Here is a 14,918-nt window from a genome sequence, read left to right as displayed (position 1 = left end):
AACAGAAAATCTCTCTCCCCTCCTGCATCCTGCATTGTCAATGATTTCCTATTACCCATGAAGTGATTCAATTTCTACGTTTAACTGTTTTAATACCTGCAATATCTTTTGTTTCTGCGGGAACCAAGGCTCGATTATTGAAGATGCGGGTCCTCAAGTTTTCCTTGCACTTTTTCAGCACCATTACTAGTCTTTCTTCGCCATCTTTTTAGAGGAGAGATGTACCGTAGAACTTCACAATGTGAGGATGGTCCAACCTCCTGAGAAAGAAATCAACTACACACAGACAAGCATTACTAAGTCAGATTTTTGTCTCAGTATAAACACAGTACAGGAATGATCGAATAAAACAATGAAGTTTAATCATTATTATACCTATCATTATTATTATTATTATTACTATTATTATTATTAAATAGTAATAGAAAGATGATTTTAAAGTCAAGAACAAAAAAATCGCTCTCAAAGTCCAAGGAGACACATGGGTGAAAAAGATGTGGAAAGTCGCATATATTTTACCAAAGAATAGTAATAGTACAACATTCGGGTAAAAGTACGGTTCTAGTAGGTTTTTCCTCAGAACAAAATTGAACTATATTTCTTTTCACAAGAAACACTACCAAATCCTTTTTAATGTTAATTTTTTGCTGTTGTGACAAAGAAAATCTTCCTTTTTCTGATAGCCCACCACCGACCTTGTAAATTGGGTGTATTCCTGGCCACGCAAAATTAATTCACTGTTAGAATTTACATATAATTTTAAAACTCGTTTTGGACAGGTTTTTAGCAGTTCCAAGGAGTGGCTGGTATGACTCCTGTATCTCTTTGTATGACCGCGTCCCATGCCTGAGTTGATTATACAACATCTTGTCAGCATGTATTAGCTTTGGAATACGAGCCTCAATATGCTTCAGACACAATTTTGCCTCGCTTAGTTGACTCTTTACGAACACCTTGAGAATGGACTCATTTGTGACATTGTTTAGGTAGTCTACTGACCTCTCAGCCATGAGAGAGCATCTGTCTTTTTCGTACCTCCTAAGTCTCCTTGAATCTTCAACTTTGTTTTTGATCGACATTATGCCGACTATAGGGCTGCCAATCACCAAAGCAAAGCAAAGCAAAGGAGAGGGCCGCGAGAGAGTGGAACCCAGATTGGGCTGGTAAAACCGATAGCAAACTTTGCTGCCATAGAAAAGCTTTCAGCAGAGGGATCAGCTTCTGAAACACTGATTGGGTCATCAGTCGTAACACTTTGTTGCAGATTCCGGATTTGCCCCTCAACAAAATCGTACTGCTCCTGAAAATAATGCAAGAGGGAATCTCGAGCGTCGGTAAACACTCGTTCATCTTCCTCCCAATGTTCTATGATTTCCCGCAACCTTGTTTGCAATGCCTTATTGATATTGTTTTCTGTGACCTGCCACGAGACCTCTATTTCAGGAACCTCATCCAATTTCCATGAGGTGAAACGTGTTCTGACCTCATCTGACTTGAGAAATATGGAGAGCTTCTGAACTGCCTCGTCGATTTTAGCTTTCAGATGTTTTCGGAGGTCTTCTACCACTTTACGTTGTTCGCTTTCAATGGCTGACAGACGGTTATTGATTCTCTCCATTTTCTTAGCGACCTTGTCACGATCTCTTTCGGCATTCATAACAAAGGCCTTTGCTTGTTAAACTATCCGTGAAAGGAGGTAATCAAGCCATCTAAAATATGAATAGATATATTCAATAACTGACATGGTTTTTACCTCAAAAATCATTACCGTTTCACGATTCTTGGCTCACTCTTACCACTCACTCTTATGGCACGGAACTAGGGATAAAGATTGGACGTTTGCTTGCTTTCTTCAGAACGGACAAGGACAAAAGGGATCCTTCTTCCGTAGAATGAAGTATCAAAGCATCCAAGCTTTAAAGTATACTTAATGCATTTCCTATTATTGAGTCTCTAATGTTATCTCCGAAAATCGTTTCTAAAAAGATAACAGTAAAGGGAGAGAAAGAAAGAGAGAGGGGGAAAGATCTAGCAAACAAATTAACCCAAACAACGGAGCGCTCTAAGATTCAGAGGACAAGAAAGTGGTTAATTTGCGCTGTAGAATTTGATGGGAGCTCCTGCAATAAATTTGAGCGTAGCTTATAATTTCTTGTCAATTTAATTTAGCACTCAGTTTCTTGAATTTTTCGGTCATGTCTATTCTGCAGAATTTATGAGTGTCTCATGTTTTAAATTAAGGTTAAAAAAACCCCCATATACAAATTGTTCAACCTGTTGACTGGTATAGAATTTAAACTACTTTTAATCATTTAACTGTAAAAGCCAGAAAGGCACTCGATGAATTATCTATTAGACAAGTCTCGCTCCAAATTTAGATAGGCTTTTTTGTCCTCATTTTTACTTTACATCCTATTAGCAACCATTGCAGATGTTTTGTTGTTCTAACCACAATTTATTTAGAAGTAAGCCAAGAGAAAAGCTCAGTGGAGTGGAAAAATGTATAAAAAATTGTTTATATCTAATGACCCGTGCATCCCATACCAAGACCAGATTTCAAAACGCCTCTCCTTCAACGCGGTACAAAACGCTCTTCGATGAAAATTCTCCCTTTTAATTAAGTGTCACTTTTCTCACTTCTTTGAGCAACTTTTCGAGCTATAAAATAAATAAGAGTTTAATCTTAATCAGTATCAATGTAATGGTTTGAAAGCTTCTAAAGGACAATGGGTCAAACTCTGACTTATCAAAGCCCTTTCAACGGGGCTCCTCACGGTTTACTAAATTGTTGCCATTTGGGAATGGTGGTTATTCTTAACACTGACCCTGTCTTTCTGGACTCCTCCGGCGTTGTCAGTTTTTATGACATAAACAAATGCGAAAGCTTCAGGTAAATACTTCACGACCTCTTCATCCATGAGTTCGGATTCTCTAATTCCAGGACTGTCGACAATAACAACGCCATTCTGAAAGGACAAATCAAATGAAGGTTTTATCATTATTGTAATTTTTATTATTTGACTCTTTGACCACTATGGCGTTCTGACAACGTTAAGGCTGTGATCCTTAATCTGGTTATAAGAAGTACAACCCTGTCTTTAAAAAAGAGTGGCTTCGATAACGTATAATTTCTAAGAAAGTTAATGCTCTTTTCATATGAATTTGAGTATCCTCAGTTTAACCATCGACTAACCTTATTCGAGGTATATGATACAAAATCTGGTTCTTAGTTTTGATTAATGGAAAATTCTATTATTCAATCCTTAGGAAAAGGATTTTCATAGTTCTCTTCCCTTGGGTTAAACCAGTCGATGAGCAAGGACACATGCTTTTAAAAATTTAGCACTGAATTTATCTATTGTGAGCTATGAGCCATGCTCTAAGCATTTGCTGTGCGATTATTTGTCCACTATGCATAACAAATGATTTTAGTCCCACACCATTTTAGATACTAAAATTCTGTTTGCCGTTTTGATTGACCTTCTGATCCTAATCTTATCCATCTAAACTAAAAAAATAGGTATTGAAAATAATTATTCTATTTCTTAGTTAATTGGAAAAGTCGAAATAAACACTGTGTAGCTACCTGCAAGAGTTGATGAGTTCTTCAAGTTCTGGTTAAGTCAGTCGATGGGCAAGGACTTAGCATTGTTTTCGTCTATTTTGAAGCATAAGCGAAGCATTTTTTGCGATATTATTTGTCCATCAAGCATAACAAATTATTTTAGTCTAAAATTCTGTTTGTCCTTTGATTGACCTTCTGATCTTAATCTTGTCCATCTAAACTAAAAAAAGGAATTGAAAATATTTATCCCATCTCTTAGTCAATTTGCAAAGTTTGAATGAACACTGTGTAACTACCTGCAGGAGTCGATGAGGCCAGAAGAGTTCGATCTTTTTATAAACGGAACCTTTTTCTCGATCTGCATCCTTCATGTGGACAAATGGAGAGAGCTGCTGGAGATAACTTTCATCAGAAGCTTCTGTTGGTTGCTCCAGGAAATATTCCCAAGTTTCATGCCCTGTTTTAGGATCCTTGTCTTTGAAATGGGCCACTATTTTACGCTTCTCCCCATATCGCAATTCACAAATTGTGGAAGTTGTACTGAGTACTGAGTACGGAAGAAGTTCTTCTCCCAGAATTAGATTTATTAAGCTGCTCCTCCCAGAGCCAGTCTCGCCTGGAATGCAGTGATATCAAAAATAATTATTACGTTGTACTATCTTCCAACTAACCGAGCGTAGGTGCTCTACTGAAAAACATTGGCCCTCGATTTTGGCAAACGAACCGAGCGCTGCTGGTTTGTATAAAAACAACAAAGGGCCAACATTCCTCAGGAAGCCTCAAACAGTAAATGGTAAATAGTACGAATTATGGCACGCGAGTCATGTTTGTTTACTTTTCTTTTTTTTAAGACACTTCCGATAAATTGAATCCAATGAGATTCTGTCGTAACGTGTGTTTGTGGTTTCTTTGCAAAGAATGCGGGTATTTAAATGTAATTAATGTTGTTTTTGTTTTTTCTTTCTCTCTTTCTTTCTTATATTTTTTTGGCAGTTTCAGGCGCAAAGTTTAATCCCAACCAAGTAAGAACCATTCAGAACCCCCGAATTTTCAAATTGTCTAATCGGGTGTTCACCAGCCGATCCAAAATAATAAAGAAGGAAAATATGTCATTATACAGTAGTATCACCATATGACGGTCATTTACTTGCTACTAGAAGGATATATTCTTTCCTCTTTATATCTATTTGATGTTTACGTATCAGCTCATCAAGGTTGCCTATTTGGCGCATTCAGCATAAAGACCATATAAGATTTTCTTCTTTCTTATGTCGTGATCTTTTGCTTCTGACAGAATAGAGAATGCCTAGAGAGGAAAAAAGTTATGTTTAAAAATAGCACTGGATTAAGCTGAAAATTGATGATTATTTTACAGATGATAAATTAAGTTTTAAGAAAATGTAAAAAATCAATCCATATCGAAATCTTAAGATCTTATATACAGAATTTTGATCATGTATACACATGCGCTTTCTCCTTACTTTTAAATCATTAGGCTGAATGTTGCTTTGTCGCAAGTCAATAGTAATAATATACTGCAAGCAGATCGAATTGAGCGGACAGTGATGAGAGCAAGACAGCAAATCTATAGTTAACAGGAGGATTGAAAAAGGTTACATTCTCCAAGAAGAAACCTTGCATTATCGGAGTGGAAAGCTAGAGCTGTATGATTGGAAATTCCTTTAGAAGCTATAGATATTGTATTTGAGCGGTCATTCGATAGATGTACGAATTCTAACCGACTAGTAACTTCATAGTTTTTAAAGGAGAACCCCTTGCTTGCCCTGCCAATAGAGCACTTTACTCTTTACAATTGATCATTAACCAGGTTAGAGGCGTCACACATGCATTTTCTGCCACTTATTATTGAATTTAAACGCTACACATTTGGCATAACAAATAAAGGCACAGATATCATCATGATTGAATTCCGCGTTACCGCTAATGTCTTATACTGGTAGACAGTTTCCTCGATAAAGGTCTCAGTTGTTGTCGGCTGGGCGGTAAGGATAATTCCCTCCCCACCTGTATAAGAAGAAATGGTTTCTATATTCAGAGAAGACCGTCTTGAACGCAGGGCTTGGCACCAAAATGGGCGTAAATCTGTCTGGCGAGTATTACGGTCAAAATATTTAAGCATCCTGAGTCACTCCCCGAAAGCAAAATTGCGCTTTTAACCAGAGAAACGAATTCTTACCTGACCTGCAGCCTAGTTCGGCTTAGTTTGCGACTGGCTTAATGTAGTGATAACCTGAGTTTTCAACTCGTCTCATGTTTTAAACCCTTTCGACGAAATATCAAGGGCCTCCATAATTTTAACCATTTCATACAGATCATCGATTTCATCGATAGTTTTCGCTGAGCTACAAGCCATAGTGTCGAGTTTTCAGTGGCTGGGAACTCTAAGAACACATCAAAGCGGCGAAAAAGACTTGAAGAGCTTCAGTTGATCGTGAGGAGCATTTCATAAATAGATGCTTATTATTTATTGCCAAGTGTAAACAAAGCATGACGTTGCACCTCTGAGAAAGTTTAACTCTATCAGTGGTTAATGTATCTTTCTATTTTGATTTGTTTATACATCTCTCTATTTCTTTTCTATGAATTAGTATGATTCTTCTCAGGGCAAAATAGATGAAAATTTGGAGATGTATTTTTCATTCAGTTCTAGACGTTAAACGATTAGTATAGCAAACGCACCTAACAGGGAGCGACTTCTCCTAAACTCTCTTGCACTCCTGTTGCCAAATCGATGGCAACAAATTCAAAAGAAATCAATTCAGTAAAATAAACCGTGCTCAAAACCTTAGCATGCAGATTTTAAAGATAAATTTATAAATGCTAGAATCTTTAATTGGGCTTCGATATTTCTGTTCCGTGTATGTAAATAAGGTCACTCCTGGTTACGCTGTGGACTAAGACGCGACGCAATTCCGGGAAATGAAGTGCGACCTGGAGTTGTAACTTTGTAGGGAAGAGAGAGTCAATTTTGTTCTATCTCTGTCTTAGAAGATATCATGAATTGATTTTCTTTTACATGCACGGAAAGATATTCTCATGTAACAGCGAAATTATCAAGATAATTGTTGTGTTGGTGCCCGGGTTCTTGTTACTTATTTGACGTACAAAACTAGACAGTGGGGAGGGACAGGGAGCGGGAATCCGGGAGGAGAGGACGGGAAGCGGGAGTCCGGGAGGAGAGGGCGGGAAGCGGGGGCAGAAATTAACAAGGCGTTCGTTTGTTGATTATTATTGCTCATCGTTAGTTAAAAACCAGTACCCAGCAAACAATCCGGCCAATAGACAGTTTTGTCTATGACATGACGTCACGAACGTGACGTATAATTTCGGTTTGGGAAAATGAGCCAAAATTGAGGGAAACGACGGTAAACTACTTTGCGTTGAGACATCATTGGTCGATTGAAGTGTGTACACGTGAGCACGGTGAGTCAGTAAAGCAATACGCCAGAATCGTATGGGCTTCTCTTACCTCCTCTCTTGAAGTTGCCAGCTATGACTGCTTTCCCTATCGTTTTTCCGTAACGTTTCAACCTCCTCTGTTTAGCGTAAAAAATTAAAAGAAAAGTAGTTTTCGACTCATGTTTTTTAAAACTTTTTCGTTTTTGGGTATTCATGTTTCAAGATTCTCCTCTGGCTGGAAATACACGACGTCTTTTTCTGATTTTTCTGTTATTTAATTCGGTAACCTCTGCTGTAACTGCATGTAATGTGGATGTCTTCAAGAAAACTTGAGATAATACCTGGATTTCATTTCCACATCATAGATATCAATTCCAAACATCAATCAAGTTTTCTCTTTAGGTTTAATTTGAGTTGATGTTATTAGCAGCTATATTAAATAGGTTGAAAAGTTTTAGATGGTATTTTCTCATGTTTGCCTTTAATTGGTCAGGGAAATGGAAAATTTGTGGCATATACACCACGTTTGAAATGCCAAGTTCATAATAAGCTGACAGGATTTAGGAGGGTGTATGTGGGAATAGGCTCTCTTGTCTGTATCTTTGATGTGCTAATTGCTCCTGTTGCCAATGTTTTGATGAGGTTGGGCTGTTAGGGAAAAGTAACTGAAGATTTTAGTAAGAAGTGACTTTTTCCAAACCTGGAAACTGTCATCTTGAAAGCCATATTTGTGCCTAGTAATTCATTCTTATTCTGATGAACTATTTTTAAGAAGGATACAATATTTTATCACATAAATTTGATGCATACAGGCTGTGCACAAAACTTTAATTTGACTTTGATGTTATAGAGAATACCAATCCCTACACATAAAAAAAATGTTAGAAGGATCAGAGGAAAAAATAATGTGCCATACATCTGGAAGATTTCATGTAATTATTTTAATTACATGAAACTTAACTGATACTAGGAGATCTAAGAATATTCAAAAGAAAAGAAAAATAAGAATTCAGCATAGACTGGATAAACAAGGTTTTTAGAAGAAAAAATGTTTACTAATGAAAAAGCTGAGCAAACTTTTTTACAACACCTGATTGTACCTGTATGGCACCTAGTGAAGTCATTCGAAGTAGTCATAATCCAGGTTTTATATGTTGAAAACACATGCACAGGCAGATTTCTGTTAAACTTGTAGCTCAAGCCTGTGATGACTTCAAAATTTTGACACATACCTCTAAGGAGAACAAATAAATTTCAAGTTTCTATTTATTCAGTTTACATGTTAGTTAGTGAGATAAAATTGAGTCAGACACTTACATTGTGTACAATGATAGGTTCAAGAAATTTTTACGACTAATTTTTAAGGTTAACCTACCTGGAACAATGACCTTCATGAAATAATTAGACTAGGTTTATACTGATGATGCGAGGAGAGGGCAGGCTTTTCTTTCTTCATTTAAAGATATATACCGAAGTTATGGTCTTTCCACAAGCTCAGTGGAAAGTGAGAGTGAATGAGACTGACGTTATTTTGATAATCATCCAAAGGAGGACAAAATGTAAGATATGGTCTGCACAACTCTCTTATTTTAATTTTTTAATCTTTAAGGCTAAGGCATTTATATTCTTGCTTTATGCATAATGTAGACACCAATTAATTTAACTTTCACGTGTCAAAATACAAACAATGTTCTCTTCATCTATGTGCCCTAAACATTACAGGGGAGGAGGCAGGTCAGAGTAAAAACATGAATTGAAACAATTGAGAACTGAATACCCAGTTTTCTGGGAATTCCTAGTGATTCTCAAAAATTCCCAAAAGGACTCTTGGATTCCATGATCAAAAAAATTTTTTATTGTGATACAAATTAATGTCTCATTAGTTTGTGTAGTGTGATCGTCCGGGTGAGTGTAGTTCTGAAAAGAACTGTTGTTGGTGACTGACGTTTCGACTATCTGTGCGATAGTCATAGTCGAGCGCAACTTGTTTGCAACACACCGGACAGTTTATCTGACGAAAACAAGTACCTTGACCGTGTTTTTGACAAAAACAACTACAACACTGACTTCATTAGACGAAACACTCACAGGGTGACCGACACTACAGAAACTAACAGGGACTCCACATCTATCACGACTACAGCTACTATACCCTACATCAAAGGCACTTCTGAGGCTATCGCGCGGATCCTACAACCTTACAACATTCGCGTAGCTCACAGGCCTATAACTACTTTACGACATTTGCTGACCAACGTTAAAGACAAAGACGAACCCAACAACAGACAGGGAGCGATTTATAAGATCGAATGCTCCGACTGCCAGGCCTCCTACATTGGTGAGACTGGTAGAAACCTTAACACGCGACTAACTGAACACAAACGATCTACTAGAAATGGCGATGTAAACAATCACATTTCTGAACATCACCGACAAACTAATCACAGAATCGACTGGGACTCTGCTAAATGCTTAACCTACAGTACAAACTACTTTCAACGACTGACTCTGGAAAGCTGGTTCACTAACTTAGAACAGACGCCTCTCAACAGATGTCAACAATTACCAGCACCTTACAAACGACTCATTAACGACGTGAACAAACCGACAAACAGACCGACAAACAACAGACGGATCGAAACCGACCAACGACTGTTAACAAACTCTACATGAGTCTTCCAGCCAATCACATCACGGCTAAACAGACCAATCACGTTCAACAGACCAGACTTTATAACATCATCGACTGACAACAATTCCTTACTTGACTCTGAAGATGACTATCGCACAGATAGTCGAAACGTCAGTCACCAACAACAGTTCTTTTCAGAACTACACTCACCCGGACGATCACACTACACAAACTACTGATACTCCTGGGTTCAAACCATTTACTTTATTAATGTCTCATGTTCACTGATGTGCCAAAATCATCAAACATTCATTAGCTGTTCCATGGTACACAACTTCCACAATAATTAACAATAATTACATTGTTATCTACACTTAAAGAACTTTGTTAGTTATGAACATAAGTTACTTCCCTAACCTACATTACTGGTTGCCTTTGTTAGAAAACCTTGGAACAGTCAAGCTCAGTTGCCTCAAACACTGTCAGAGACTTTTTGTTGACAATATTTTTAGTAGAAATTTCATGCCTTAGACAAACAAATTCAACACCTAACTAATCTTTCTTTTTTCATGATTGTTGTTGCTGTTTTTTTTTCAGTTTTTTGCTCTGTTTTCGTGACTAATTGCTGTAATTTTTTTTGCTGTTTTTATTCTTACAAAACATTTTTGTAAGAATTCCAATACTTGTGGGTCATCCACACACTTTGCAAACATTTGGTATGCAGACAAGACAGAGGTAGTCAATGTTCCTTTTGAGAAAAAACACCTTTTAAATGACGTCTTCAATTTACTTTATTTGAAACTCTGACCTGAAAATATTTGTCAACAAGACTTGTTAGTAGTGAGAAGTACCAACCAAGTTTCCTTTCATAACTTAATTTCTTAAATGTCCCAATCACTGGATCTCCCAAAAAATATTACATTTTTTTATTTTTGGTGCAAAATACAAGTCCTTCCTTATATAAAAATGAAAAGTGCAAGTCACACTTCAATAATAACAGCTCTAAAGTTTACTTGTTGTTCTTCTCTGTCTGTCAGCTATCAACAAAATTGTTTTATACTTCGGATTGTGCATAATTATTTGTGGACCAGAGTTCCAACGCACCTCTGTAATCGCATATAGTTACTTCTGTCTCTTGTACAAATGTTTCCCCCTTGTAAGACGCACTCTACTCTGTTGTCACTACTGCTTTAAGTTCAGTGAAAACGACTGACTGAGGAATCGAGATGGCGGTGTTGGAACGTGTTGCTGAACGCTTGCTACGGTTAAGCCTTGTAGATTTAGGTACTGATACACTGGGATCATCTATGTATCTCTTATACTTCCTAATGTGGTATCCTTCTTTTATAAGTATGAGGGTAAAAGACGATTTGTAGTCGCATTCAAACTGTGATTGGCTTGTGTTATTTCTCACCTTTGCCATGAACATAACTCAAGTGAGTTTCGAGTCTTTGCTTCCTCGACAACCTTCGGCCACAAATCGTGCATTTGTGATACGATAGATTCTTGTCGATTATTTCTACATAGAGTGAGCTCACATCATTATTTATGTCAGCAAGGTATCCATCGTCTAGAGGCAGAGAACCGGTCGGAGAAGTCAGAATAAAGTTGTGCGTTTCTCTTAACACTGCAATCGGCAAGCCAGCGGATTCACTTTGCTAGCCAATGACAAGTCCTAAAAGATCCACGTGATCATACCCGTGATCGGAAACAAAGAAGACTCCATTTGGCGCTCATCTTTGAATGTACTTTTCATCGGTTGATTGTTTTTCTCAACTATTTTGCTTAATATAACATTTCTAGAGATAGCTTTATTGTGGTTCAATGGGAAAACGAGAACAGTGTGAGTGTTGTAAAAGAAAAGAAAGTCGTTGGCGCCGTGGAGTTAAAAGAAGGGACAACAGCTGACATATTGACTGGTACAAACAAGGGTCGAGTAGCCATCTGTAAAGCTACGATTTTGAAAGTTTGTGGTGAGTAAAAATTGCGATATTCGTTACGTGATCAAAATCTTATAAAAGAATAGATGAAGTGGGTTGAATTAAGCTTACATAACGCTCGGCGCAACTGAAACTAGAATAATTCTGAGAATCGAATCGATCACTTGCATGCCGCAGTTTCTTAAGCTTATGCTTTACAATGAAATAAACCTATCAGTAAGGTTTCAAAATTCCTCTAGTCACGTTTGGGAACATTCAAGATTCATAATAGGAACTGTTATTAAACAAACCTTATTACATACAGAAGCCCTCCTTGGTAAAAACAAAATAATGTATTCAGCCCTTTTTAAGTAAAATCTATTAGAGAGATGTACTAACTCCAATATAAAAGTCACTCAATATAACAGAGAATCAATGAATGCCCTTTTCTTCATAGCCATCTTAAAGGCCTGGTCTGAGCTTTAAATATACATATTTAAATATATTATTTTTTTTCAAATCAGATGTCATGGAATCCAGATACAAAATGGTCAAGCTTCTCGTAGACCACCTCATTCAAGGCCAACTCATTGTGAGCCCAGGAAAAAAAATTCAAACAGCAGCTAAGTTTGCAGTTTAGGATAACTTCATTCTAATTTATTGTTACATTTACAACAAGATTTTAATCAAAAAATCAATTTTATTTGTCTGTAATTAACCCCTTCACTCCCAAGAGTGCTTGGTTTTCAAATATAATTTAAGATATTGTATTTTATGGAAAAGAATCAACAGATTTTATTCACAATTTGTGTCAAACCAAATTTAATGATTGATTAGGACTATTTTATATGAATAGCTGTAATTGAGGATCAATCCGTATGAAGTTTTCAAGAAAAGAAAAATAAATCAAATTCCATCCTAATATTACCACACATTGATGTTAATAATTAATCAAAAATATTTTACATGTAAGCCTTAATTAAGCTTCTAAATAAATGTCATTGAATACTTGAATTTTAGCTGGGTTTTTTTAATTTAAAGTATTTATTTTATATCATTAGTGTCAAATTTTTGCTTAAAATTCCCCGTAATTCTTAAACATTCCTAAAAATTCCCAAAAATTCCCAGAAATTCCTAGGAATTTTTTAGATTTACAGCTTTTCAGGGAAAGTCATTGGTTTTCTGAGTTGGAATTCCTAGGAATTCCTAGGAATTCCAAGTCCTGTTGGCTATAAACTTGGAATTTTTGGGAATTTCTGGGAATTTCTAGGAATTTCTAGGTTTTTAGAACCAGAGTTGTTATGGTTGGGAATTCCTAGGAATTCCTAGGAATTCCCAGTCCGAATTAACCGTGAAAATTCATACCTTAATTCCTAGGAATTCCAAAAGCCATTTCGCAAGGGAAATGTGATGTGCTCAGGCCTGATTTGTTGGCTTACATCATAAAAACAAAAAAATGTGTACTAATGAAAAAGCTATGCAAACCTTTTCACAACACCTGCCTGTACCTGTATGGCAGGTAGTTAGGTCATTTGAAATGGTCATGATCTCAGTTTTAATTTTGAAAACACACATGCATATAGATTACCTATCATAATTTTAATGCACTCCTCAAAGGGGAACAAATAATTTTCAAGTTCCTATTTATTCAGTTTAGGTTAGTAAGGTAAAATTGAGTCTAACATTTATATGATGACAGGCACAAGAAATTTTCACAATTTAAATGTATAGGGTTAGCCTACCTAGAACAATAACCTTCATGTACATTAATAAGACCAGGTTTGTACTGATAAGGGGAAAAATCACTGCTTTACAAGAAAATGATGATCAAAAATTGGTAGGAAACCACAGCCCTGGGTCTGCCTTTAATTTTGAACTGAAGAGAGTGATCACAAAATAGAAATTTGGTAATTCATAAAATAACTATCTGTGATAAGAGGGCAGGCTTTCCTTTATTAATTTAAAAGATCATCTTTCCACCAGCTCAGTGGACAGTAAGAGTGAATGAGACTAAGAGTGACTAAATTGTTGAGTAAATATCCAGAGAAGGATAAAAAATAAGATATGGTCTGACCAACTCTCTTATTTTGATTTTGTAACCTGTTAATCTAACACATTTATATTCTTGCTTTGTGCATTATGTGGTCACATATCTTGTGACCAATTCCTTATATCATTGTTTATTTTGGGTATGAGAATTGAATTAGAAACTGCAAAACCATAGAAAAAAATCATCCAAAACCGAAAAAAAATCTGATCAAAACCGAAAAACTGCATGCAAAACTGTCAAAACCAAGTAAACTACACTAATTTCATCACAGGATTTACAAGTGCCATGGACTTGGCATTAGTATCTTCTTGTATCTGCTTAAATTAACAGCTGCTCTCTCAAGGACCTCAAGCGTGGTCTCTGCAGACTCAGTAGCTGGTAATGGTGAGTAGTTAAATTAGGGAAATTTGCCCAAAAGTCCTCTAAAGGATTGCAATTTTGTAGTCACAAAAAGCTAATCCAACATTTCCATTTGCAAACTAAGACCTGAAAGCTTGGAGATTTTATTGGAATGTTGAATCAATCAGTCACATGTGGCCTGTAACTTGGTCACCAACTTCGAGGTGGCATTCATAAAGAAACTCTGGCAATGTTCTGTGCTAATAGCTGTACCCTATGTGTTGCCATACCCTCCCCTCCCTCCCACCTTCCCACCTTGGGGGAGTGGGAAGGGGAGGGTGCAGCTACACATAAGGTACCTAAGGATCCCTGCTATATTTCAATTGGTTTGTCGCGCATTCCTCTTGATAACTATGTGTTTAGCAGCTGTTCAAGATCAGTGGAGGTGCGTAATTGCCACTCAGATTAAGAGAAACTGGAACCCAAATAGGCCAAATAGGAAAAACTGAAAACTGCATTGGATATCAAATCTGAAAACCCATTAGTATTTTTTGTGAAAACCAAAAACCAAAATGCTAAAAAATGGAAACAAACTGCAAAGAACACCAAAACCAAAAAACTGAAAGTTTTTTGGCACAAAACTGAAAAACCGATCTAAAAAATAGCTGAAACTACAAAACCAAAAATCCCAATGCCCTCTTCCACTAGTATATTTAATCATTACAATATAATGAGATCCCCTATAATGAGATCCCCTTTAAAACCTTAACTCCCAAGATCTCATTAAAAGTAATTCTCCTTTAGGTCTGCCAAATGATTTTCATTACGTTAGTTTGGAGAATTTGGTGTTGGATCAAATAGTAATCCCATAATTGAGATTCTTCTTTATTCTCATCACTTGTCTGCATGATATTGTATAGATATCCTAAGGAGAAATGCTGTCTTGGTCATCGATGAGAGTCAAAGGGTTAAGACACATTATAATGGTTATAT

At 36.6% G+C, this 14,918-nt stretch overlaps 1 protein-coding gene and 1 pseudogene across 2 annotated transcripts; one reads left to right on the top strand and one right to left on the bottom strand.

Annotated features, from left to right (window-relative positions):
* Positions 1-67: 67 nt before the first annotated feature.
* On the bottom strand, positions 68-6,073 carry LOC149044252 (uncharacterized; annotated as a pseudogene). The gene is made up of 7 exons (XR_016188029.1): positions 5,763-6,073; positions 4,713-4,871; positions 3,862-4,181; positions 2,826-2,966; positions 2,566-2,658; positions 752-1,753; positions 68-276 (listed from the first exon to the last, which is right to left on the bottom strand). The product of XR_016188029.1 is annotated as an uncharacterized LOC149044252 (transcript).
* Positions 6,074-6,505: 432 nt separating this feature from the next.
* LOC149044251 (uncharacterized) lies at positions 6,506-12,315 on the top strand. Its single transcript, XM_089210854.1, has 3 exons — positions 6,506-6,525; positions 11,421-11,590; positions 12,061-12,315. The coding sequence occupies exons 1-3, from the start codon at positions 6,506-6,508 to the stop codon at positions 12,174-12,176; spliced, it is 306 nt and encodes a 101-aa protein (XP_089066980.1). The 3' UTR covers positions 12,177-12,315.
* The last annotated feature ends 2,603 nt before the right edge of the window (positions 12,316-14,918 follow it).

This window comes from Pocillopora damicornis, chromosome 6, assembly GCF_964200805.1.
Source record: "Pocillopora damicornis chromosome 6, jaPocDami1.2, whole genome shotgun sequence".
NCBI lineage: Eukaryota > Metazoa > Cnidaria > Anthozoa > Scleractinia > Pocilloporidae > Pocillopora > Pocillopora damicornis.
The sequence above is the reverse complement of the archived record's forward strand: the minus strand, read 5'-3'. Positions and strand labels throughout refer to the sequence as shown.

Coding starts and splice junctions, on each gene's coding strand:
- LOC149044251 (XM_089210854.1), top strand. CDS start 6,506: ATGAAGTGCGACCTGGAGTT. Junction 6,526..11,420: donor ATGAAGTGCGACCTGGAGTT/GTAACTTTGTAG, acceptor TAACATTTCTAG/AGATAGCTTTATTGTGGTTC. Junction 11,591..12,060: donor TACGATTTTGAAAGTTTGTG/GTGAGTAAAAAT, acceptor TTTTCAAATCAG/ATGTCATGGAATCCAGATAC.